General features: G+C 40.0%; 1 protein-coding gene across 3 annotated transcripts in view; it reads right to left on the reverse strand.

The window, feature by feature from the left end:
- The window catches only part of ATXN7 (ataxin 7), an 88,678-nt gene that overhangs the window by 11,224 nt on the left and 53,598 nt on the right, over positions 1 to 23,856 (reverse strand). For all 3 annotated transcript variants that reach the window (XM_048316221.1, XM_048316219.1, XM_048316220.1), the window contains one exon: positions 566 to 818. In XM_048316221.1, coding sequence (XP_048172178.1) covers positions 566 to 818 — 253 coding nt within the window. The remainder of the gene's footprint in view (positions 1 to 565; positions 819 to 23,856) is intronic.

Consider the following 23,856-nt stretch of genomic DNA (forward strand, 5'->3'; position numbering starts at 1 on the left):
CAATACTCTGTTCTATTCCCAATATAAACGTAGACCTCCCTCCTATTATCTTTTTAATTTTCACATTTTTTCCCCCATTTCCCTGACATTTCAGAGTGTCCAGGGACTTCAGAAACCATTATTTGCATTCCTGAACAGAGAATACCACTGCAAACTGTCCAAAGCAACTGCAATGGACCCATTATGTCCAGGGAGAAATGCACGATTCTGTAGCAGTAAATTTTATCAGCAGTGCTGTTATCTCAGGTGCAGGTCAAAAAACACCTGAATCAGAGCTAAAACTCCCTTATGATCAAAGTATGCAGATTATATCAAAGAATTAGGAGCCTCTAGTAAAATGACCTTTATTCATGGTGATTTAAGATGCAGCTTTGCAATTGTTCTTCTTCAACACAGTTATGAGCATTAACTATAATCTTTGACTAGGCTGCAGGAAAAAACCTGGAGGAGTTTAAAATTATTATCTCTTAAACCAAAAACCCTCTGAAACGAAAGGAAGCTTTCTTGACACAGCAGTGTCTATGCAAGTAATGACATTTAATTCCCTATCAAAAGGCATACTCACATTTTGTCATGGGGAACTTTGCTGTGCTGTACCGAATGCATCAGCCTGTTGTTTCCGCTGATCTGCAGCTTGTCTTTGGGTGATTTCAACAACTTGGAATTTGATGATGATGCACTAGTACCTCCACTGGATGAGCGATTGCTCCCACTTCCACTGCTACCTTTGTTTTTTGAAGGGAAAGATGAAATGAGGGGAAATACTGAAGAGGCGGGAGGAGTTAAAGGCGGCTTGCTGGAGGAGCTGTGTCTTCTTTCTGAAAGAGTGAAAAGGGATTTTAAGCTCCCATATAGAAAGAATTCATAAATACTTCATGTTGTCATTTTCTCCATTAACATTTTTCCTTTACTGGCTTGGGAGGTCCCCTTCCACACACAGAGCATAGAGTAGTCAAGCCTCTCTGTAATCCATGAGGTTCCACTCAATGCTGGCTTCCCTAGGATTACCAGGGTCTCTTTAAGCTTTGGGAGCTACATTTTGCAGCCACTAAACCTTAGCTCTCCCTCCACCTCAAACAATCAGCTCTGGACCTCAGACACACAAAGGCAAGAGACCCCTATCCTCAGGCCAGGCAAGCTTAATCGTATTCCCTTAAAGGATAAGAATTATCTGTAAGTATGTCTCCTAATCATCAAAATAATATTAAATCCAACATTTTCACTTTTACTTCATGACAAACTTTCGGTATGATCTATCAGACCTTCAGTATGGAACACCTCTGAGAACATCAGCTCAAATATTGACCTGCATTGGGTTTTTTGAGCATTGCTGCATTTTGTTTGGTTGGGTTTTTTCCCCTCTTGTTTATTTAGCAGCAACATCAAAAGCAGCAACAGATATTCTTCTACAAGAACCTGAGTTTTTGTAGAAGATTCCGTCACTGAACATGTTATTTAATTAACACCAAACTATGAACACTTCTACGTTGCTAGCAGCATTTCAGGTAAAATAGTGTCTATTGTAAAGGCAGTTCTTTAGAACCATGAATTCTCAAAACATCTGGCAGCTTCCAGCTCTGCCTACATAGACACATTAATGGACCATGTCCTCACTGATGGAATGGACACCTTTGATCCCTCAAGGATCTGTGTAACCAACAACTACTTAAGAGACACTTCCAGCAATCAAGTAAACGAAAATCACAGATCTAAGAGACACAAGGAAGAGGTCTGTCAGGGGAGTGGAAAGGCAGTGGTAACACCTCTTTTGCAGCCAAGTATTGCTAGAGGTGCCCAAATCCACCACTCATCAATCTCAGGATCACCTTACAGATTTTGACTTAAGTGAACTGTGGAAGCAGCAGGCTACTCATGAAGTTACAACTACAGTCAAGAGAGACAGCCAAGTCCAGTGCCACCTGTGCAGAAGGCTGTAACACTCTGGGAAATGTAAATTAGTACATCTGTGTTCTGCTTATATGACTTATTTCCCTTGATCTTGAATAGAGCAATGACATGTCACTCAAGTGATGGTCAGCCAGGACTCCCCTGGTAGCTGGAAGCCATTGAATAAGAGAGCACCAACCCCGCACCAGTGCCATGGGGCTCATCACCCCCAATGCAGCCCCTGCAAGCAGGACTGTGACAGAACAACAGCAACAACCAGGGGGAAAACTGAGCTGCTCCAGCAGTGCCAGAGGAAGACACAGGAGTCAGACATCTGGCAAGCCAGTTTTTGGTGGAGGTGGGGAAGTAGCACTTGAAATGTGTTCATTAGCTCAGAAAAATAAAAATAATGAATGAATATAGAGCTTAGACTAAGAAAAAAACTGAAAACCAACTCCTGTGTGTTTCTCTGTTTAACTGCAAAAATGGGTGCAAACTACCTAACAAACCTTCTGCAAAATTTTGCAAAATACTCATCACTTCTGAATAGGTAATTACCAAGACGACAAGTGGAAAATGCCTGACAAAAATACCAAACAAATGCAGTAACTTATCACCCACCTCAAAGAACCACCTGCTTTAAAATTGTAGTATTTAAAATGATTAGTTATCAAAATCATCCACTTAGTTTTCTAGAACCAGCTGCCATTGAAGAGTCTATAAATGAAATACTTTAGCTTATTTTTGTTCTAGTAAATGCCTGTGCTTCTAATATGATGCAGTGCTTATTGCCAAATGGCTTTTTATAGCAATGGCAAGAATCCCTGAGCAGCTCTGTTAGGTTACTATTTGAGGGGCATTAGAGTTCAGTGATGTTACACCCTGTGAGACAATGAGAAATTTTGCTTGATACTCTTCCACGTTCTGTATATTTAGAAAATTCAAAATCCAAGTGCTTATCACAGTTACAAATAATCTCCAATAAATCAGTGGATGACTAATGCAATCCTTGGGAGTTTGTTATGATGACATTTGCTTTTTGAAGGAAGTGAGAATATTACTTTTTGAAAAAGCCTAGCAAATAAAAAGAAGAAGGGACTAGAGTAAAACCAAGAACCTCCTTGCATTCCATCATTAGGAAGAAACTAGACAAAATAGTAATCTCAGCTATTAATCTGGATGATAAGAACATTTCTCTTCTGACAACTGTAACTGGCACTGTTCTGGCACCAAACTGAGATGCTACTGCTATTTGCATGAATGCTTAATAGCACCAGGCTCGACCAAGTGAGTTTTATATAAAGTGTCGTAAACTGGCGATAACAAAAAAATTATCTAAGAGAACTAAGGCTAATGGCTGATCACACACAAGTTTACAGTCTACCTGTCAGAGAGGATTTCCATACACAGACACACTCAGAAAAAAACCCATCAAATTAACTTTTTCCAGATCCTGGGATAATTTCTGAAAGAGATACTGTAACACTGCAGGCCTGTGAAATCTTCACTTACCACTTCTTTGCATAACCATGACTTACGTTGTCTATCAACAAAACAAGAAGAATTTTCAGCTTTTTTTTCATAACCTGCCTAGACCTATTTTTTTGTTGACATACATACAAGTTGAGGTAGGGCTGCTACTACAATTTGCTTATATTTAATGTTTCAGTCTTTTTGTAACATACATGGCTTTAAGTGAAATCTGCTTAAGATCTGTTTTGCAAACCACGTGAAGAGCACTGAAGTCTCATCACAATAGAGAAAGCTAATATTATTTTTGAAACCAGATGTATTAAGAATTGCATATTTGATCTAATGAATATAGTTACTGACAGACTGACACAGTCTTTTATAGGAAAAATTAATACATAAACTGTCACTGAATAATCAAGACCACCAAGCTTTTATGCTAAGCATATTATAATAATAAAATCTACTAATCTTCTGCCAATTTAACATAGCTCCCATTTGTCATGAATTCTGATTCAGCCCAAAAGCATTTAAAAATATAACTATCTCCAGGTGTTCAGTTTTCAGATTTTAAAGGTTGGCACTCACATCCCTTCCCTTCACATAATTCTTGAGAGGAAAACAATTTTTTAATGTCATGATTGATTATATAATCATCAAAGTGATATTTCCAATTCTGCACCTATGTATGATGATTCAAAACTCTAAAATTTAGGGGAAGGAGGGGTTTTATTGTTGTTGTTCGGGTTTTTATGTTGATTTTTTTGTTGGTTTGTTTTGCTTTGAAATATCATAAATGTAATTTTTGGCTTTGGACAAAGAACCAGAAAGTTTTCCTTGATGCCACAGCACTGGAAACAATCTGATCTAAAATGAAAGCTGCGTTCAACACTAAACTTTAACAGATAAAATCCTCCTTAAATATCTTTGCATTTTTACAACAGGTTTGTGACACTATGGAGAAGGACCGGGCAGAGTTAGAAAGCTGTGAAAAGAGATGGCATCCCAGCAAATGATGTCTCTGCTCCATGACCAGGATAACTGTTAACTATCAAGTTGGAAAAACACAGCATCTCTGCGCTATACCTGAGCAAGAATTATATATGCATCAGGCCAAAGGACACAGGACTTCCTGATAAAATAGATATTGATAATATAAATCTCTTCCAGAGCTTGAAAAAAGCTTTACCTGGCCTTTAGTCTGGCTGCCAATTTTCTTGGATTTAAAAATCCTATTTTCCATTGTTTATTTCCTCAGCATGCAGCAATCTCTAACAAAACGTAAAAAAGTAACCAGGAAGGGGCAGAAAAAAAAAAGAAGGAAAAAAAAAAAGAGAAAGCTGCTCACCGTGTTTGGCTACTACTGCTTATTCTTCTATCAACGAGTAAATACTTGGACTTACTGTGATTCATAATTTATTGCTATATTAAAAGATGATAGCCTTTTATAGAAAAAAGCATTTGATTTCTCATAAAACACTACTTTCTTTGCTGCATGCTTATAAAAAAATTAAGAAAAATAATTTAAGAGCAACAATACTCTTAAAAATTTTCAAGACATTCCTCCCAGGTCTATGCTTATTTCCCAAAAGCTAGGAAGTATTTTGTGCTGTTCATTCTCTCTGGACATCAATTAATAGCTTTGGGCAGCAAATACAAGATGTACAGATCAAGTTTCACAAACCCGTTTTTTTTATACAGACTCCTTACATAAGTACTGGGCAAAAAGTCAAAGTGCCCTGTGTCAGTGCTGGTGCAGCTGTGGTAAAAACAAAGCACAACCAGGAGAACACACACAAGTTTGGTTCGGTCAGACATGTTGTAACTTCAGTGAACGATCAGAAAAAGACTTAATACAGTTTAAGAGTATTGTGTAGAGTAAGTGTAAGAGTACTCCTCAAACTGTAGGATTAGATGTGTATATCGAAACAAAGTATAAAAACCCTTTATGCTTGAGCAATTGTTATTTCATGTCTGTCTGTATCACAAAGTATAAGCATGATAACAGTGAAAGCAAATTTGTCCTTTTCTCCATCACACTGAGCTACTGTGTAACTTGTCATTTGAGAAATTTAGACAGGCATATTAAAACAAACATCTTTTACCTGAGGATGAAAAATTTATTTGCTGTCAGTAAGAGTATTTCATTCCCAGAGTAATGGAGAACTAATTGACTTGGAGAGCTAATTGACTTGGTCTTCTCATTTCTCCAGGAAGTTCAGATCAGTGTCATGACAGAGCACAGACACTGCTATGGAAGGGCACCTCAACATAGCTCCAGATTTTACTTGGCAAGCAACTAAAATCCCTTGTGCAGCTCTAGCCCACCACCACTCTAATCTCACCATGACAAAGATAAAAAAAAATTAAATCCACAAGGATTTTGCAGGAGAAACTGGGAGCTAAAACAATCACAGGCACAGCAGGCAAATTACTCTTCCTTTGCTGCCACCCTGGCAGGGTGCAGCAGCTTGGTCTGGGCAGGAGCTTGATCTGCTGCTCACTCACTTAACTGCTGCTTCATTATCCTGCTCTAATCACAGGACCTACATACCAAGGATTCTGCCTTAATCTTCCACTGATGTCCCTTTAATCATCCCAGCAATTCTGTGCATACTGTAAGTCAGGATGAGGTCACTCCATCTTCAATTGTGTGGTGTTTGACCATACACATTTAGCTGAACAGAGAGCAGCTGAACAAAGTCATCTTCACTTCAGCAAGAAGGCTACAAAACAGAATATTCATGGAGCCCAAGCAACCAGTATGACAGACCAACAAGGCCTGATGGGCACCAGTACTATCCATCGCGTCCTGAGATGCTTTGTCTTACTGTTTCATAAAAAAGCACTGGTTTGCATCTGGCAGCTGATATTATTATTTATCACTCAGTGTTAGCAAAATTATGAAAAGAAGCCAACTGATAGTCACGTATGCTTGTGGCACTAAGAAACAGCCATATTTAGTATCTTTTAAACAGACGATGGCCAAGCAATACTGATGCAACCTTATGTCTTGCACTTCCTCCCTTAAAAAATATTCAGCACAGGAAGTTTATAGTTTTCCTAGACATTTCTTTTGAAGAACCAAAATCCACTCACAAGTGATCACTGTGCAAGATACATTAGATAAAGCTGTTAAATTAGGCGTAGGCAGGGTATTTTTGTTGCTGCCACTGAAGAAAAGAGAGGGAGAAGTGGAAAATTATCATCCTCACTAGTAAGATTCTGAATGCCAACTTCAGTACTTTGAAATATTTCAAAGAGGAGATAATTCTGTAACTATAATTTAGGACAACTTATGCTTTTTATGGTATAACTACAGCATAGCCAGGATGGATTTTAATTCTCTAGTAGCACACACTACCTGGGGCAGGAATGCCATCTCCTGGTAACTGCTGCAGAACAGCCCCAAACCCAGCACACCTCCCCTGACATCTAAGATTGACACCACAGAAAAGAGAGTGAGGAGCAGATTGCAAACACAGTTATTAAGAATTTAACAATAAAATAACGTATTTAAATAAATAACCTTCAAGTATCTCCGTTTCCCAACTGCTGCCTCTCTACAACCAGTTTTTAAATTTTTCCTTATTTGTTACCAATCCTTTCAATACAATACCCTTGGTATTCAGCACACAAGCAGTTCTGTAATCAATTTCAACAGGATTTAAAATTCCTCCCTAAAATACATGGGTTTTCCCCCAAGAGATGTAAAATAGCCTTTGAAGCATCAAGAATAGTGCCATCCCAAGCCTGCAAACAGACTGGGGCTTTCTGTGCTGTGTAGTGGCTAACTGGAATTAAGGACACTCCCATCAGGTTTGCTTGAGCTATTCAGAGCCCCCTCAGACCCGTAAAACTCCTGAGAACAATGTGAGAAAACTGAGAAGCAGGACACTAAATTATTCATGGAGCAGAACCACAAGCAAAAATGGAGCCAGAGAGATGAGCTGTTGGAATGTCTCCCCTCATCATCCAGAGAAGGATGTTTACCCCATCCTCCTCCTTGCTCAGGTAAACCCAAGCACAAGGGCTTTAACATGTCAAAAAGACAGCGGCATAACATCCAAGCTCAAGCTTCTGGTACAGCTTCCCAATGAATTTGCCAAGAGGTGTGGTCAATAACTGTCTTGTAATCTGTTAGGCACTGAAATACAAATATGGCAAAGTTATTATGGAAGGACAGCAGACTATCTTAGATGTTAATCGGGCCATAGAGAGATTATAACATCCCCATTATGAGCACTAATCTCTGCGTAGCCTGTTGATGACAGTATCTGCACTGTCTGATTAAAAGGCAGGTGTTGAGTAAGTCACTCTTTCACTATTAAAAAAAAAATCTTATTTGAAATAAACTTCAGAAAAGCCACAGCAATGATAAACAAGAGCATCAAACAGACAGAGGTAAGCAGTACAGATCAACTGTGCCTCAAGATGAAGTATGGGTCAGCTTTCTCAAAAATATAAGACAACAGTTTTCCAGCTGTGTACGTTTACCCTGAATGACCATAAAGAAAAGCTTCAGTTTTTCAAAACAAATACCACGGCCCAACATTATTCCAAAGTTTTTATTAAACTTTGGTAAACAAAAGATTAATAAAGAATGGTGTATTGAAAGATACAAATAAAGAATTAGGGGAAGAACCACCACCTTATTTCTTCTTTTCTCTCTCTCTCTACACAGAAATTAGGTTTATGTCTTTAACACCATGCCCTTCCTCTTCAGTATTAACAGTGTTCCTTAGAAGACCTTCTCACATAGTATAATATTGTGTCATGACTTCGGATGAGCTTACTTATCCAAATGCTTGCCTGGCTTTCATCTTCCTAATGCTTCTATTCACATCAGATTGAGAATTTGAGAATTAAACATTTTCCCCTGTAGCTATTTCTTTACATGTAGCAAACTTTAAATGTTGTATGTTGACTGTCAGACTCGGTTCTGCTACAAAAAAATAAGATGCTGACAATGAGAACTTGCTTAAAAGCTGTTAGTGAACCAAAATACAAAGGGGGTTACAGGCTAACTCAAAGTCCTGAAGATAGGTGTAAAAGAAAGGCCTTGAAATGGAAAGCTCTCCATGCTAAAGAGATCAAGAAGAGGGAAATTACTTTGAGTGTGGAAATAAGAGGAAATATCACAGGGTATACACGAAAATAGTGATGTCGGCTAAGGAAATCACATTCTTTGATTTTGTCATTAAGAAACTAGAGGATAAAAAGACACTGAGCACAAATATTTTTCTTATGCACTGCATGATTAACTAGTGACATCCACTGCCATGATACAAGAGCTTTTTAAGATTAAAAAATAAAATATAAACATGTACATGGCTATTTGAACTGGCCAACTACAAAGCCCCTCTCTGCCCACAGAAGAGTCAAGGAAGTCCTGACTGATGGACCTGAGGAAGGAGCTCCTGCAGCTCTCTCTAATGTCACACCCCTGTCTCACCTGTCACCATACATGCATGCACACCCTACGGCTGTGACAACCCATGTGCTTCCCTTTGGCAAACAGGACATACTACACTTATGGGCAGTGCCCACTTGCAGGAAAAACTCATCGAGAAATGAGAACAGCATGGGAGATCTGGCTGAGGTGCTGCCTGCACAGCTAGCACCCCACTTTCTGTTCTGAGGTTTTAAGTGCAAAATTCTTAACTCTTTCACGATGGAAAAGGACAATGGGAAGCAAACCTGTTGTATTGCAATATTTTTCAAATTTCCAAAATTTGAAATCTCTTGATATGTAAACATACAATTTGTAACATCAATGGAAAACAAAGAACTTGGTTTCTTCTTTCAAGTCAAATCCTTACATTACCCCGGTATAACATTTTTAGGCATTAGTAAGTCTTGAAGGATAAAAAAGGATCATTGCTGCTTATTTCATTAACACTGGTCACAACTGGCATAAAGCAACTGTTTTCATGTTCAAAAACACTGACCACGTTAACTATACACTAATTAAAAATTTACTGCAGCAAAATCCCAGTGAAATCACTAACAGTCAAATGAGGGCACAGACCTACTGTGCCAGCACAATAGGGTCTTTCAAATTAAATATTACCAGCCTTTTCACACTTCCTTTTGAAAGAATGGAGCAGTGCTGTAATCAGAATGTGCTACCTAAAATGTTTGTGCAGTTTAACCTTTTAAATGAAAAACATGACTGCACTTGACACATGCAGGCTGTGCCTGCATTTCCCACTTCCTCCGGAGATGAAACGAGACAGCACAGACCATCCTGCCAACAGCCAGCCATCCACAGACCTGTAACAGGAATGTGTTTGCTCTCTGATTTATAAATGACACAGGTGAGCACGCTCAGAAAAACAAGCTAAAATGAACACACTCCTAATAGATCCTTTAATTAACATTTTGATTAACAGCTGCCAATTTATCTAAGGGCCTGACAGGACTGCAAGTGGCTAAAGTTTGACCGATACTTTTTCTCTTGCCAGTCTCCCCATCTGAGTTGTGGCTTTTGGGGATTTTTGAGTTTCCGCAGGGAAACAACTCAAAGCAGTGTCTGGCCCTGTCAGGTACTGACTCTGCCCGGCCTGCAGCTCTGGACGATCAGAGCTCCTCGGTTTGTACCTGTCCATGGCCAGATTGCTGCCTGCCTGCTTTTGGAGCTGTGCCAGACAGCTTCGGTGACATTTCAGAAGGGCTCACGGGGCCGCTTACAGCACTTAATCCCTCGCTGTGGGATTATCCACGTCGTGCACAGAGCTCGCCGAGGCCCACGGCACCGCGGGCAGCACCGCCGGCCACATCCAGCCACTGCAGCTCCAGGCTGGCCTCGGGCACCCTGAAGTCAACAGCTGCCCCCAGACCCCTGCCCAGGCTCAGCTTCACCCACTGCCAGCCCAGCAGCCAGCCACGGGCCCTGCAGCCGCAGCACTGGCATCAGCACCAGTCAGACACAGCCATGGCACCAGGCTCTGTGGATGATCTCGTGATTCTCCCGGCAAGCTGCCGGCCCTTGCCAGTGGCTCCAGGACAATTTCTCCAGCAAATGCGCCCGTCACCAGCCACTCCACCTTGGGCTGGCATCGCCCGGCCTGGGGCGATCCACCATCCCCAGAGCTGCAAGCTCCCTGAGTTGTCAGTGGTCTGGCAGAGCATTCCTTGGATACTCCTGCTGTGCTTTTCCAGCAGCAAAAATTCACTCCATTATTTACTGTTCTGAACTTCCAGATGGGTCTCCAGATCCTAAGTCTCCACACTCTGAGGTCTAACTATCAAGGTCTGATTTCCACCCAAAGCCAGTACATGGACAGTAAAATCTAATTTTTACCAAATGATTAATTTCTGGACCATTTCCTAAGTAATCACTTATAAAAATTACAGCATATCTGCTGACAAATGGAAGAGGGAAAAACAGTTTGTGGCTCTTACTTTAAATTACCATAATCAAAACTGAAATTTTCAGTCTTCCCTCGCATCTCAAATGACACACAAATTCATTTTTAAAACCAAGCAAATTACTTTTTTACTAAAATAAGAAGTTTTCCAAGAAGAGAGGCAGCTGGCTTGTACAAACACCTTTGTGTATTAGCATCAGTGTGTTAGCATATTACTTTTCTTCATTAAGAAGGTTTAAATAGAAGAAGGGAGTACCATTTCAGTAGACTGGGCTTTGTTTGGGTTGGGGTTTTTTTCTTTATTTAAAGAAACTTTCAGAAACCTGGAGGCTACAGCTCCCATTACCATGCTTAGAAATTAATACTAAATCCTAAACCACAGATACTAAATACTAATGTTCCCATGTCTAAACACACAGAATACGAGACAACAACCAGCTCCTCTGTGCAACAGCTCCTCCAAATTTCAAGAAGTTGACAGCTCATGTCACCTACCCATTAATTGTTAAGGACAACTCAGGGATACAAAGACATTTCCTTGGATTATGCTGTTTTTAAAACACTACTCCTTCCACCACTAAAATGAGTACCAGAGGCGTGCATGTTTTTGGAGGATTTGTTTCTATTGTACACTCTTCACACCCATAATTAAAGCTGGCTAAGTCTCCAACAGATTTTTAGTGGTTCACAAAATTCTTGACTTCAAACTACTATGTGGGGAACCAGCACTGACGTATTTGTCTTAGAAACTAGAACTCTTAGTCTTTGATTTGGCCCATTCTTATTTTAGGGACAAAAGGGCAAGTAAGTTCTATTTTGTTGCTTGTTCCACAAATAGACTGACCAAGATCAGGCAATGTAATTCCCACATGGAACAATGCAGAAAGCTGTCTTCCTTCTGGGTAAGAATGAGGACAAAGAACCAACTGCTAAGAAACCCCAGAAGCTGGGCATCAAGGCAGGAGCTGGCATGGAAGGGAGAGGCATGACAGGACACTCACACAGGGAGAGAGCAGCCTCAGCCCATGGGAAGGCACACAATGGCACAGAGAATGCAATGGGATTTTTTGCCTGCTTATGTTATAGCAGCAGCATATATGCCAACTGTCTCAATCCACGCATTTTTAGCTACTATTTTCCAATGTCTAAAGGCTTCTGAGTAACATTATGCAGTAAATATTCACAAGGTTTCACCTTGAAATGGATTGTGTGTATGGCACAGTGAAATCACGTGTTGCCAGTGTACTGTGACAAATGCAAAAGTAATTTTACTTAACGTAGTAAAAACAACCCATTATATAAGGCAATGAAATTAGTAAGTTCTGTTCCTGGTACTAAACATTGTAAGAGGTTTTATTTTCTATCAACAGTGCTTGAAGCCATTGAAAAAAATCCCCAAAACATCAACAGCATTAGATTCAATATAAACACTCACACCATCAGTTAATACCCGAGTTCAGAAGCCTAAAAATAGCCCTGCAAGCTGTGATAATGCACTGCGCAGATCCCCACACAAAGAACACCCACCTGCGCACGCCACTCGCTCCCAGGGAACGAGGCTGCAGTGAGGAGACTCCTGTTCTGGCATGAGGACAGTGCAGGAGGGAGAGAAGCAGTTTGATATGAATCACTGCAGAGAATCTAATTTCCAGGTCTTTGGTGTTACACAACCACCCAAGAGGGACAACTTGAACTGTGCCAAAACCATTGCAATGGAAGAAAGTTTGCTTCCTACCACTCCAGATAACAAAGAACAGCATCAAACGCCTCTTTTTTCTATTTTCTCACTGAACACATGTAACATAAAAGGTATTTATATAATTTGTGATGCTATCACTATACACACACATACAGTAGCTCCCTTGTATAAATGAGTACTGCAGAATGTCAAGAAATGGAAAACAAACAAACAATAATAAAATGGGGGGGGGAGGGGGGGGGTGGAGGGAATCCACAAGTTGAAGTATCCCACACATTTTGCATTGCAAGGAAAATTGGTTTTAAGATTAAAAATTCCCTAGCCAATCTTTCACTTTCATTACACTTGTTGTCTGGTTTTGTAAAGTGAGATAAATGCAGCTCTATCACATCCTTCCACTTGCCTACATTATAGTGTTCTGTTATTTCAAAATTGGGTGGATTTTAGTAAAACTGAAGAGCTGGATTTGAAATGGTGCCCTCCCACCCCCTGCTGGGAGATGTCCTGAAGATACTGGTGTTTATCAATAACAATAAAAGCAGCAGTCTGACAGCAAAGGTAGGACTTCTTGGTGCTCTTACTGGAGGAAGGCAGGAAGATCTTTGCTAGCTGGACACCATAAGCACATTCCAGCCCAGCTGTACATGTGTCTTATTAAACTGGCCAGCAAAAAAGAAAAAAAAGAAAAAGGCAAAACATTATATGAAACCTGAAGCTATGTCTGTGCACAGAGCAGGAGGTGCTGCAGTGGGAGAGTGATGGCAAAACACACAGGACAAAGCCACAGACAACCAGGCTTCACTGTCTTCACTGCATATTAAGACTCACTTATCCTTTTTCAAAAGTCAGCAAACTCAGGCACCAATTTCACAACCACTTTAAACTGGCTGGTGTGAGCTAATACTGACACAGGCAAAAAGCATTCCTGCCCTCTCCCCCAATCCTGACCACTCAGTCTGAGCCTTTGCACCATCTGCTCTGTCCAAAACAAAGAGCAGAACCATCCACTCAAAGGCCCAACCCAAAGGTGTCACAAACCAAACGCCTGCTTGTGCCAAAGCTGGCAGTGAACTGAGTGAGGACTAGCAAGAATTAAACTGTGACCTGATCCCAGGGAGAGGGATGCAGGCGTAAGGACTGGCACAACAACGAACTGGGTTGTGAGCTGCAGTAATGATGAGTTTCCCGGTTCCTAGAAGCTCTGAGGGGTACATAGGAAAAAAAACAGACTTCCAAGGAATTTCATCTGATTGATATCAGCAGTGCATAAGCTGGGCTTGCTTACACTGCAGCCTGCTTATGTTTACATTTAGTACTGTCTAAGATGATTTTGTCGTAAATATTTTGCTTTAAAGAGATTGGTTACTGGCTGCTATTATCCTGGAAGGAAGAGAAAAATGGGCCTTGAGCTAACATCATACTTCTTAAAGTTGATCAATTGAGGACTCCAGCATGGTTACTCGGAAAATTGACTTTGCTGCTATATGGGGTGCATAGAAAGAATACCAGCATTTGCTACATGCCACCACAAAGCCAGCCTTAGTAAAGGAGCAGCAAAATCAGATAAAACGTAGTGCTACTGCCTTGTATTTGGAAACAAGTGCTCTGAAGTACAGCATGAATTAAATTCCCAGAACCTCCAGAACCACAAGGCAATGGATTTTGAAATACGTGGATTTCTTTTCCTCTAGAAGCTGCCACTTTGGAGAGTGTTTTACATCCTGTAGAACAAAACACATATATTGGGCAAGATTACTGGTTTTGATGTTTTCTTTTCCAAGTGAGCAAGCTTAGAAGTTCCTCAGGTTTCAAAAAACTGGAGCGAGTCCAGAATAAAACAGATGACCGAGTACAGAGGAACAACTTGACAGGCTTGTTGGTGCACAATCAAATGACAGCGTTTTATGCCTTAGAATCAACTCCACTTACACAACAGGCTTGTTTACACCAGAAATACAAAATATAATTACTACTCATGTAGCATGTGTGTACACAGAGAATGAAGGTTTCTGTACAGAATTATGTCATTTCCAGGGACTAAAATCAGGAAAGGACATTGAGTCCATTAGATTTCAAGTGTATAGCCACAGCTATTGTGAATCTCTGCCACCTAGACAACTGGGACAGGGCAGAGGAAATAGCAAACAGCCCAGGAGCTCATCACAGAAAAAGGGGATGAGTATGGCCCTAAAGGTCAGTGCCCATCCTCAACCTGAATAGAGACCAATCCTACAGAGAGAAAAACTTGGCACTGACCAGTTCCTAGGTGTCACTAGCTGTCATTCTCAGTGTGTGGCAAGCAATAAGTGAGCATCAAGCCTTGCAATACTACACACATATATATTTTCTATGGCCATTAAAGCAGTTCCAGGTATTTTTAGAAGATAGCTGGTGGATTGCTTCATGATCCACATGATGACCTTTGGTTAAAGAGTACATGGCACTGTGATGGGGGACTGAACTATGGCAGTTTAAAAACCTTTCCTCTGACCTTAGAGGCCAGGAGAGGGCTAGTGTGGTATCTTTCCAGGCATACACATGGTTACATGTAGCTTGTTAGAGGCTGCAAGCCAAAATGAAACTGAAGAAAATGAGCGCTAGCTAGTCCCATGCCAATGATGAGCAGGGCCAGAGCTTTACAGAGTACTGTAAGGCTTCTCATTATAATCTAGAAAAGTGAAAGAAGTAAAAACAATTACTTCACTAAGCCCACCTTAATACAGCAGAAAACCAAAATGCTTAAGAACACAGTAACAAAAGAAACGCAGACAATTTTCCTCTTAGCAAGGAGAAGAGCCATGAATTCCATGTGAATACCATATATACCATCACACAGTAATAAACAGCTCTTGAAACTCTCAGTGTACATCACACAACTTCTGACAGCTCAAACCCAGCTCTACAGATAATCCACAAACATTGGAAAGTCTTAGGCTCAAAATGGAAGGGTGCCCTGAAAGGGGCACACCTTCTACCTAATGCACAGAATTCACCGTAATGTTCCACAGAAACCAGGGCTTTTCCAAGAGCCAGACGTGACAAACAGGTTCTTTGCAACCAGCAGGGTCACACAGAGAGGACACAGCACAAAACCACTCCTGGCCTGGCAGAGGGAGAAAATCCTGTGGGGTAAAAGCATAAGAAGGTGATCTCGCTAAAAGAGAAAAGGCTACCTTTTCTAAAGGGGAAAGAGAAAAGAGTACCTGGCTAAAAGACAAGAGTACCTTTTGGAAAGCTACTCTGTAAAGAATTGTGAATTAAAGGTTTTCTGACAATCTTGCCAAACAACAAGGAAAAACTCAGTTATGCAGGAACTGCTTCAACCCTCCAGGAGCCTGGTCTAATTGCATCCTGTTACAAAGCAGTGCAGAGTGAGAGTGTCATACCAACCTGGACAACTCATTATTTGGGGAAAAGAGAACAGAAAATAGGACAAGAATCTCTTGACAGTGGTCCTTCTTTCTCTAATACAACTCAGGGAAACAAAACATCATTGCTGTCTTTGTGGCCAGCAGAGCTCTCTGACATGGCAGAACTTGCCTAAGGCACCAGAATAGGCAAAGTTTATCAGGAGTTTACGTATTAGACATACTGATGGCTATTTTCCTACATTTTTTTGGTATTGTTGAAAAGATTAACCTGTTACCCAGCTGCATGACAACTGCAGGAACATCTACACAAATTATAGAGTAAAAATATTTATTTTCTATACAAACACTACATTATGTATTTGTTTCATCAATAGGAGATAATAGGGTTTGGAAGTATTTTGGCTGTTATTACCTGAGCTAATAATGGCCTATTAGTCAATAATATTACCACAAATTTACGTAAAATTACATATAACATTTATCTATTACTGTTTATTTTCTACATTTTTAAAAGATATTTGTAATTGTTCCATACTGTTATGGAGCTCTCACAGAGTTGGATAGTGCAAGAGCTAATCCAAGACTGCTACTGAAAAGCTGTTTGAATCTTTGTTACAGGTAGACACAACACAGAGCACTTAGGAATCTGAACTGCCTTCCAGGTCAATTACATTACTTGGATATAATTATTTAGTGTTAAACTGAATTAAGCCTAATGAGAAGCTTAAAATGTTGGCATTAATTGTATTATTTTGAAAGTGAATTTGAGCCTACAAATATTTTTTAACTTAGTATATAAGTCATGTGGTTATTGATTGCTATTCATCAATAAACTTACAGGTTTCATTGTACAGAAAGTGTTATACACTCCCTCTTCTGGTAATATCTTAAAAACACAGTTTCTAGACTAAAAGTGTATCATATGTTAGATTTTAAGTGTATTCTATTGCTTGGAAGAAAAAAAACCCTCAAAGCAGTATCATGTTTCCTTTTAAAAAGCCAGCAAACTAGTGATCAAAACCAAATAAATAACAGGTGAAAACTACTTGACATAATGGCCAACTAAAATAAGCAGCTACCTTTTAGCTGTGCCTAAAACCAAAATGTTATTCATTCTTTTTAATTTGGTAAGAAAAATATTGTCCCAAGTTTTTCCAAAAGTGTGATTCGTGCCTAATGCCTGGTTACCATTCCATGCACTATTGCTGTAGGTGAGAATATAGATTTTAAAATGCTGCCTATTTTTCCTGAGGTGGCAGATGAAGTTCCTACAAAACATTGTTTTCATGTCAGTCCAGCATAGATAACCTTCTTCCACCTAGTACACTACACACACCTCCTCTTCTCTGGGGGGCATTCTTCTGATAGCAGAAGCAGCTGAAGGCTACACATACATCCTACTGTCTAAAAAATAGTATTCACAGTATAGAAAATGAGAATTGTTAAATAAAATTAAGAAGTCCAAACAGAAACAGTAAAAGCAATGCATAAGAAACCAAAAGATGAACTATTAGTAAGTGCTCACACATGCATATATCCATCTCTTCCCTTGATGGTTAGTGCCTGACAAAGCCAAGAGATGTCTCTCAAGTAGGAAACATTCTTGTTCCCCTCACCCCCCACCAAAATGTGCAAAATCCAAGAATGCCACAGTATTACACAAACCACATTAATAGTATTGCTGCCGACACACTGAGAGAGGAAAAACTTGTAAAAAAGCTTTTGTTTGTTTTGCCCTGTTTAGCCTCTCCTCATTTCTACCACTTTTACCCCTCATTACAGAGTAATAAAACCAGCACTGTACCTACTTCATTCTCCCTCCTCCAAGGTAATTTTGTCCTACCTTCCTTATTTAGCTTCCTCCATATTGTCTTCATCTATTTCTTTTTACATGTATTTTACTCAAGTTCTTTGTTTTACATTTCCCCTTTTAGCTATTCCCCAGTGTCCTCTCTTTCCCCTTCTCGGACACACACACACAGACTGCAAACCACTTAATTCCAAGCTGTGCTGAGCCAGCTCTGCCAAAGCTGTCACCCCCCTGCCCATCAAAGCTGGGCACTGCTGCCCCAGCCATGTACTGCACAGCTGTACTGGGTGCACTGGTATCTTCGCAGAAAGTAATGTAAGTGATGGTTACTGGTGGGATTTCCTATCTGACCTATGAAGTTGTGCTTGTAGAGAAAAAGAGACCATCCCAAACACAGCAGTTGTTCAAGGGTCAGATGCTGGGATGAGAGGGTACACAGTGTGTGCAACTGGAAACTATGTACTTCCATGGGAAAAAAAAGGCAAAAAAACAACCAAAAAATTATTTTCTTTGTGACAGTTCAATACTCAAAACAATTTTACAAGCTTCCCAGAACACTCCTCCCTGGAATCACAAAGCGCTGTGGTGTTCATCTGAGGTTTGCAGTTCTTGGAATAAATGACACAGTTCATGAGAACACACACTTCTCCCCAAAAACTAAATGAGAAAGTCCTTATAAATAATTGATCTCTATGTGGTTAGCTTTTGAAATTAAACTACTTCTAATCCCACCTTCCAAGACCAAGTTCGTATCTCCATGGCTCTGACACATTCCCATCTCTCCAGAACAGCAGAAATTTGTCTCTTTTTTACTTCAACTTGGGCTTCTTCCACCTCCCCAGCTCTCAAACAAGTTGCAGCCTCATTCTCCTGCATTCAGCTTAGGGCAGTGTGCCAGACCCTGAGCACCCATGGCCTGTCCTCAGTGCAGGCCACCTCCCCTGGCTGGGCTCCAGCCTGGAGGAGTGGCTTAGGCAGTAGAAAGAACCCTTTTAGCTGTGAAGGAAACCTTCCAAGGATGTGGATCACGTAAGCTGATGCAAAACGGCCTTCCCTGAACCTGCAAAATATCTGGAATGATGGTTGGGAGAGCTGTGCCCTGCTCCACATGCCATTTCCTCTCACAAAATGAGTTTTGAGTGATGAAACTCAACCTTGACTTCTAGATTGGTTAAGTCTCTCATTGTCAGTTACTTTTAATTGTAGACTGGATGCAACTATCCCGGGTGGCTTCTTTCAAAGTGAAGCTGTAGTCAAATACACTCAATAGCTACTTTTTACTGGAATTACTTGTCCTCTTTAGATCTCATTCCAATCTACACACTTTCTCCCTCTTGCTGAACAACTATTTCTGTGACAGTGAACATGGCACTGCTTCTTCTTTTCCCACAAAGATAAATACTATTCTTTCTTTCCACTTGTTCTTCCCCATCAGCATTTACTTTGAAAAGCAAGCAGTCAGTCCCAGTCTCCAAGCAAATACCCAGCAAGAAGATCACTACAAAGGAGCAGGGTTCTCATGGAACCCTTGCTAATTTTGTATGTTAGACTTGTTTTAAATACTTTAACATTTCAGTAAGGATAGAATAATAAAAAAAAAATACTCTCTCTTCAGCCAATATTAAACCAGAAGGATTTTTGCACCTAGACCTTCTGCTGTGGCAGAACAGCATAAAATTCATTTCACAATAACCAAAAGTAAGAAGAGCCTAAAGCACATCAAGCACTTGAAGTCTGTAGTATTTTAGCACACACAGTACTGTAGAGAGAATAACATGAGTAACACGGTAAGCAGTAAACTGAATAATCAGTATTTCTTAAATCTGAAGCTAAACATCACTTCTGTTCTTAGCTGATACTTAAAATTTGCTTTATTTCTTCAACTAGAGCTTGACAAACCACGTACTCACAAAAAAGGAGGAAGTTTTACTAGAAAACTGCCATCAACTTCTCAAACAGACTCCCTGTGCTTTCATGTAATAAACAAAGACCACAGCCATTTTGTGTACAAAAATAATTTTCTGCATGTGAACAGTTTGTGATGATACAAGTAACCACAGCACCGAACTCCACTGCTCCATAAAATCTGCATAGCACATTTGGTATTCAGCTAATGGCTTGGGGGTGCACATTTCAAAGCTCAAAATACGTTTACAGAGTTTCTTTCCACATTATAATAATTTCTTATTTAATTATGCATTATTTAAAAATTACTTAATAGTCAGCTGAAACGTTTCTTTTCCTTCTGAAACGAATTCTGTGCTGACCTCTGAGCACATTCCCTGCTATATGCCAAGATGATTCTTGCAAAAGGTACAGAATTTTACAAATCTCTACCAAGAAATTAAACTAGTTGCTGGACCCACAGATTAAGATCCAGCTCCTGGAACTTGGACTGTGTGAATTACTGTGAGACTGTGCATTTAAACAGGAGCTCCTGAACAGAAGCTGCCAATGATAATTTGTTTAAACATACACATTAACTGCAGCCATAATATGCCAAATGCCACCTGTGCACGTTTGGCAATATGCTTGGCAGATTGCTTCAGCACATCTGTGACACACCACAGAATATTCAGATTTATTTTGGTTGTTAGACTCCTACAGAAGATCACTGATACCCAAGAAAATTCTTATGATTTAAAAAAAACTTTTCACACTGCTTTAAAAAGACTTCCGTGAACAGTGGACATTAATTGCTGAAACAAATTGCTTGCTGCCAGAAGTATGCAGGCCATAATGAAGGCTTATCCCTCCAAAATGAGGATGAGCTCAAGCAATGTTCCATGAGGGGAAAAAACCCCACCCACACACACACACAAAAAAACCAACCCAAAAACCAAGCAACAAACAACCCAATCCTCAGGTCTAATGGCTTTGGAACAATATTCAGTACATTCCTTTCTTTTCTTATCAGCTTTAAATGCTGCCTTGTACAGACACTTTCTCTTTGACTTCATAATCCATGAATCCATGCTAAACACACTCTCTTATTCTACTCTAAACAAGCAATACATATACAAAATACTTCAAAAATACAGCTTAAAAATATTAAATACTGTCAGATTTTTCAGAACAATTAGCTGCTGCTAAATTTAACAAAAATATAGGACAAATTTACATTCGATTCATAGTGTGAGAAGAACCCAAACATGTAGTGCTGCAGGGACTGTAATACTTAAGTTATGTATGATACACATCCAAAATACATCACCACAATGACAGAGATAGTTAACAGATCATTTTTCCCAACTGAAATCACAAGTATCACATGTTCTCTCTGAATCCAGGCGCTTAACACCAAAAAAACCCGTAGGACTCCCAAAGTGGAGACCTGCAAATGAAAGGTGGTTGTGGGCCCTGGCTGAGGGAGGAAGGACCTTGGTTATAAAATTAGATGGAGAATCACAAAAGATCTCACCCAGACTCGGAGAATGGACCCAAGTAACCAGCAAACATCTCTTTCTCTACGGCCAGGATCTGCCCTCCGAGTATACGGTTGTGTGATGACTTCTCTATTCCAATTCCACAACCTCCTAGAAACCACAATAGATGGACATATCTGTACAGTAACCCTGCTTCTGATTCCTATACCTCAGATTTAAACCTGCACTGATTGGAAACCAAAATGTTTAAGTAACTCCCCACCAGCTCTCAGGACAGCAGCAGCAGCAGGCAAAGCTCACTGTGGTTGCTCACCTTTGCCACCATGCCAAACCCATGGAAGTTAATCAATATACTCAACATAGCTTTTTAATAGCTCAACAGCCCAACACACCATCATAATCTCTTTCCATCATGTACTGTATTCATGGTTTTCACAATCACTACATGAGTCACAGGCACTCTCAGTGTAAGTTTTACAGGTAGCCTTCATTATTATTGCTGAGAGTTTCACCTTATTTTGTATTCATGGATACTAAGGCACAGAGAGAAAAAACAACCTCTGAAAAAAAACCCATAAGGGAAGTAGAAGGAAAAAAACTCCACACATCTCTATGCTGATGCTACTTTCACACTGCTGAGTTCTCTCTGAGCAACAGAGCAGCCCAGACAGGGCAGAGAAGCAGCTCCCATCAGCCAGGAGGCTGATAACCACAGGGAGATGAGATAAACCTGTGGAACAGCTGAAATGCCAACAAAAGGTTACACAGCCTAAAAACCACAGCACTTCAGGGTTTCCACGAACAACCCGAAATAACTGTCGCAATGGCTTCCTCAGAGAGCAACCTTTGGGTGCAGCACAAGAACTGTATCTAACATGTCTCTGGGAAGGAGAGAATGGAAATCAAAAGGGAGACAGGCACATCCCGTTGCCCTGAGGAGCATGACACCTGGCACATGATCATCCAGAGTGCAGAGAAATACTCCTGGAGAAAAACACTTTCTGGGAATAGGTCATATAAGTGATCTCAGGTGTTTCACCCACAAGATTCAATGCCTGAACATTATATCTTTTTTACATCTTTCACCTCTGAACTGATCTTGACTCATCGAAGGAAGATGCTGATACCATGAAAGTGTAGCCATTCACAGAACAACAGCAGGAATAGCAGCAATGAAGGACTTCAATCACTTGCCTGGCCCCCCAAATGAAAACAGCTGTGATCTGACAGAACAACTCTTCCTTGGCTGGCTGGCGTGCTCCGGCCCCACCATGTCCCCAGCAGTGCTACCACCCTAAGCCAAGGGCCTAAAGCCATTGGACTGCACTGCCAGCCAGATACTATACCCAGACTGGAAGGAATACCACAATTTGACTTCTGATATCTCATTAGGTTAGATTGCTCTAAAAAACAAACCTGCATGTGGTGTTATGTGTTGGAGTGAAAGCTCCTCTGGACTCAGGCCCAGAGGGAAGCCAAAGCACAGGGGTTGAATTAAAACCTTTGGACAAGCTGAGATACATGAAGCCACACCAAAGTGAAAAAGAAATATAGATTTTTAACTTTTAGTAGAAATATATTATGCTAAGTGCCTTAAACATTAGAAAGCTGTAGCAGAGACCTTAAACACAGTTCTTGCTGCAGCAGTGTTACCATTTCATAGAATTCTTTACTTTAGACAAAATATAGATAGAATTGTACTGTTCACATTTTTTAGATAGAGTGTTCACATAAACAATAAGAGCTGATAGAAACTGCATACACAAATCTGTGTAACACTGGTGTAAGGCTTACTATTGTTAGAATTAGACCAGGATAGGTTAAGAAAGGAAAACTAGAATCGTGTGTTCATCTTACTGGTCAGTTAACAAATATAATCCACACTTCTGTAAGAAAAAATACATAGAGTACAGAGCATATAGAGCGTATGGAAGAAGAAGCTGTTTCTGCCTGCTGTTTGCTGTTTCTGCTTGCCTTTATAATGTAACCTCCTTCGAACTCTGCCTTCAAGAAAGCTGTGAGACTATGAAATAAAGAACTTAGCAGAACAGCAGCCTCCTCTGCTCTCTTACCCTGGTCTGAGAAGGAAGGGTGTCCCATCAAAAGCTCAACAGTTATGCATACCAACTCTACAAATCAAGCATAATACATATACCAACACTATTGAATAGATTATTAAAATGGAAATTCATAGCTCAAACCCGTTTGGATTGCCTAAAAAAGTAGAATTTAATTTTGCATTAATATCTTTTCTAGTCAAATGCATGAAATAGAAAAGAATCAGTTACATACACAAATCTGTCATTTGTATCAATAAAGTATTTTACTAAAAAGGTTCTAATTAATAAGGTTGCATTTAAATTATTTCTGACTACTTGTGATCCAAAGAAAAAAGCCAGCATATGTCCTGAAAAGCACTTTCAGCCTACCTAGTTAAGTAGTTTAATCACAAATATGCTTTGGAAGAAATTAATTAGCTCATTACGTTTAACTAATAGTTTGTTTAGCTTTCCTTTGACAAAAGTGACATTTTAACAGAGCATATTCTACTACTTTAGAAAACAAAAATCCACATGACAAATTTCAAAGAACACCAAGTACCAGCAACACACACAGCAACATACACCACCAGGAGCTGTAGAATATTTTAAGAGATTAATACTTCTCTGGCAGCAATTAAAAGACCCTAAGAATATCACAAAAAGATACATGGATGGACTGCAAATTTTCAGAATTTTTCAATCCCTGAAATCATATCATCAATAAAAAACTTAATTCAGAGTAAACTGACTGTGGTGAATCCAAAGGGTGCTTTACTTTCTTGTTATCACAACAACACACTTTCTGTTTTAAAATAACC

This window comes from Corvus hawaiiensis, chromosome 11 (assembly GCF_020740725.1).
Source record: "Corvus hawaiiensis isolate bCorHaw1 chromosome 11, bCorHaw1.pri.cur, whole genome shotgun sequence".
Taxonomy (NCBI): Eukaryota; Metazoa; Chordata; class Aves; order Passeriformes; family Corvidae; genus Corvus; species Corvus hawaiiensis.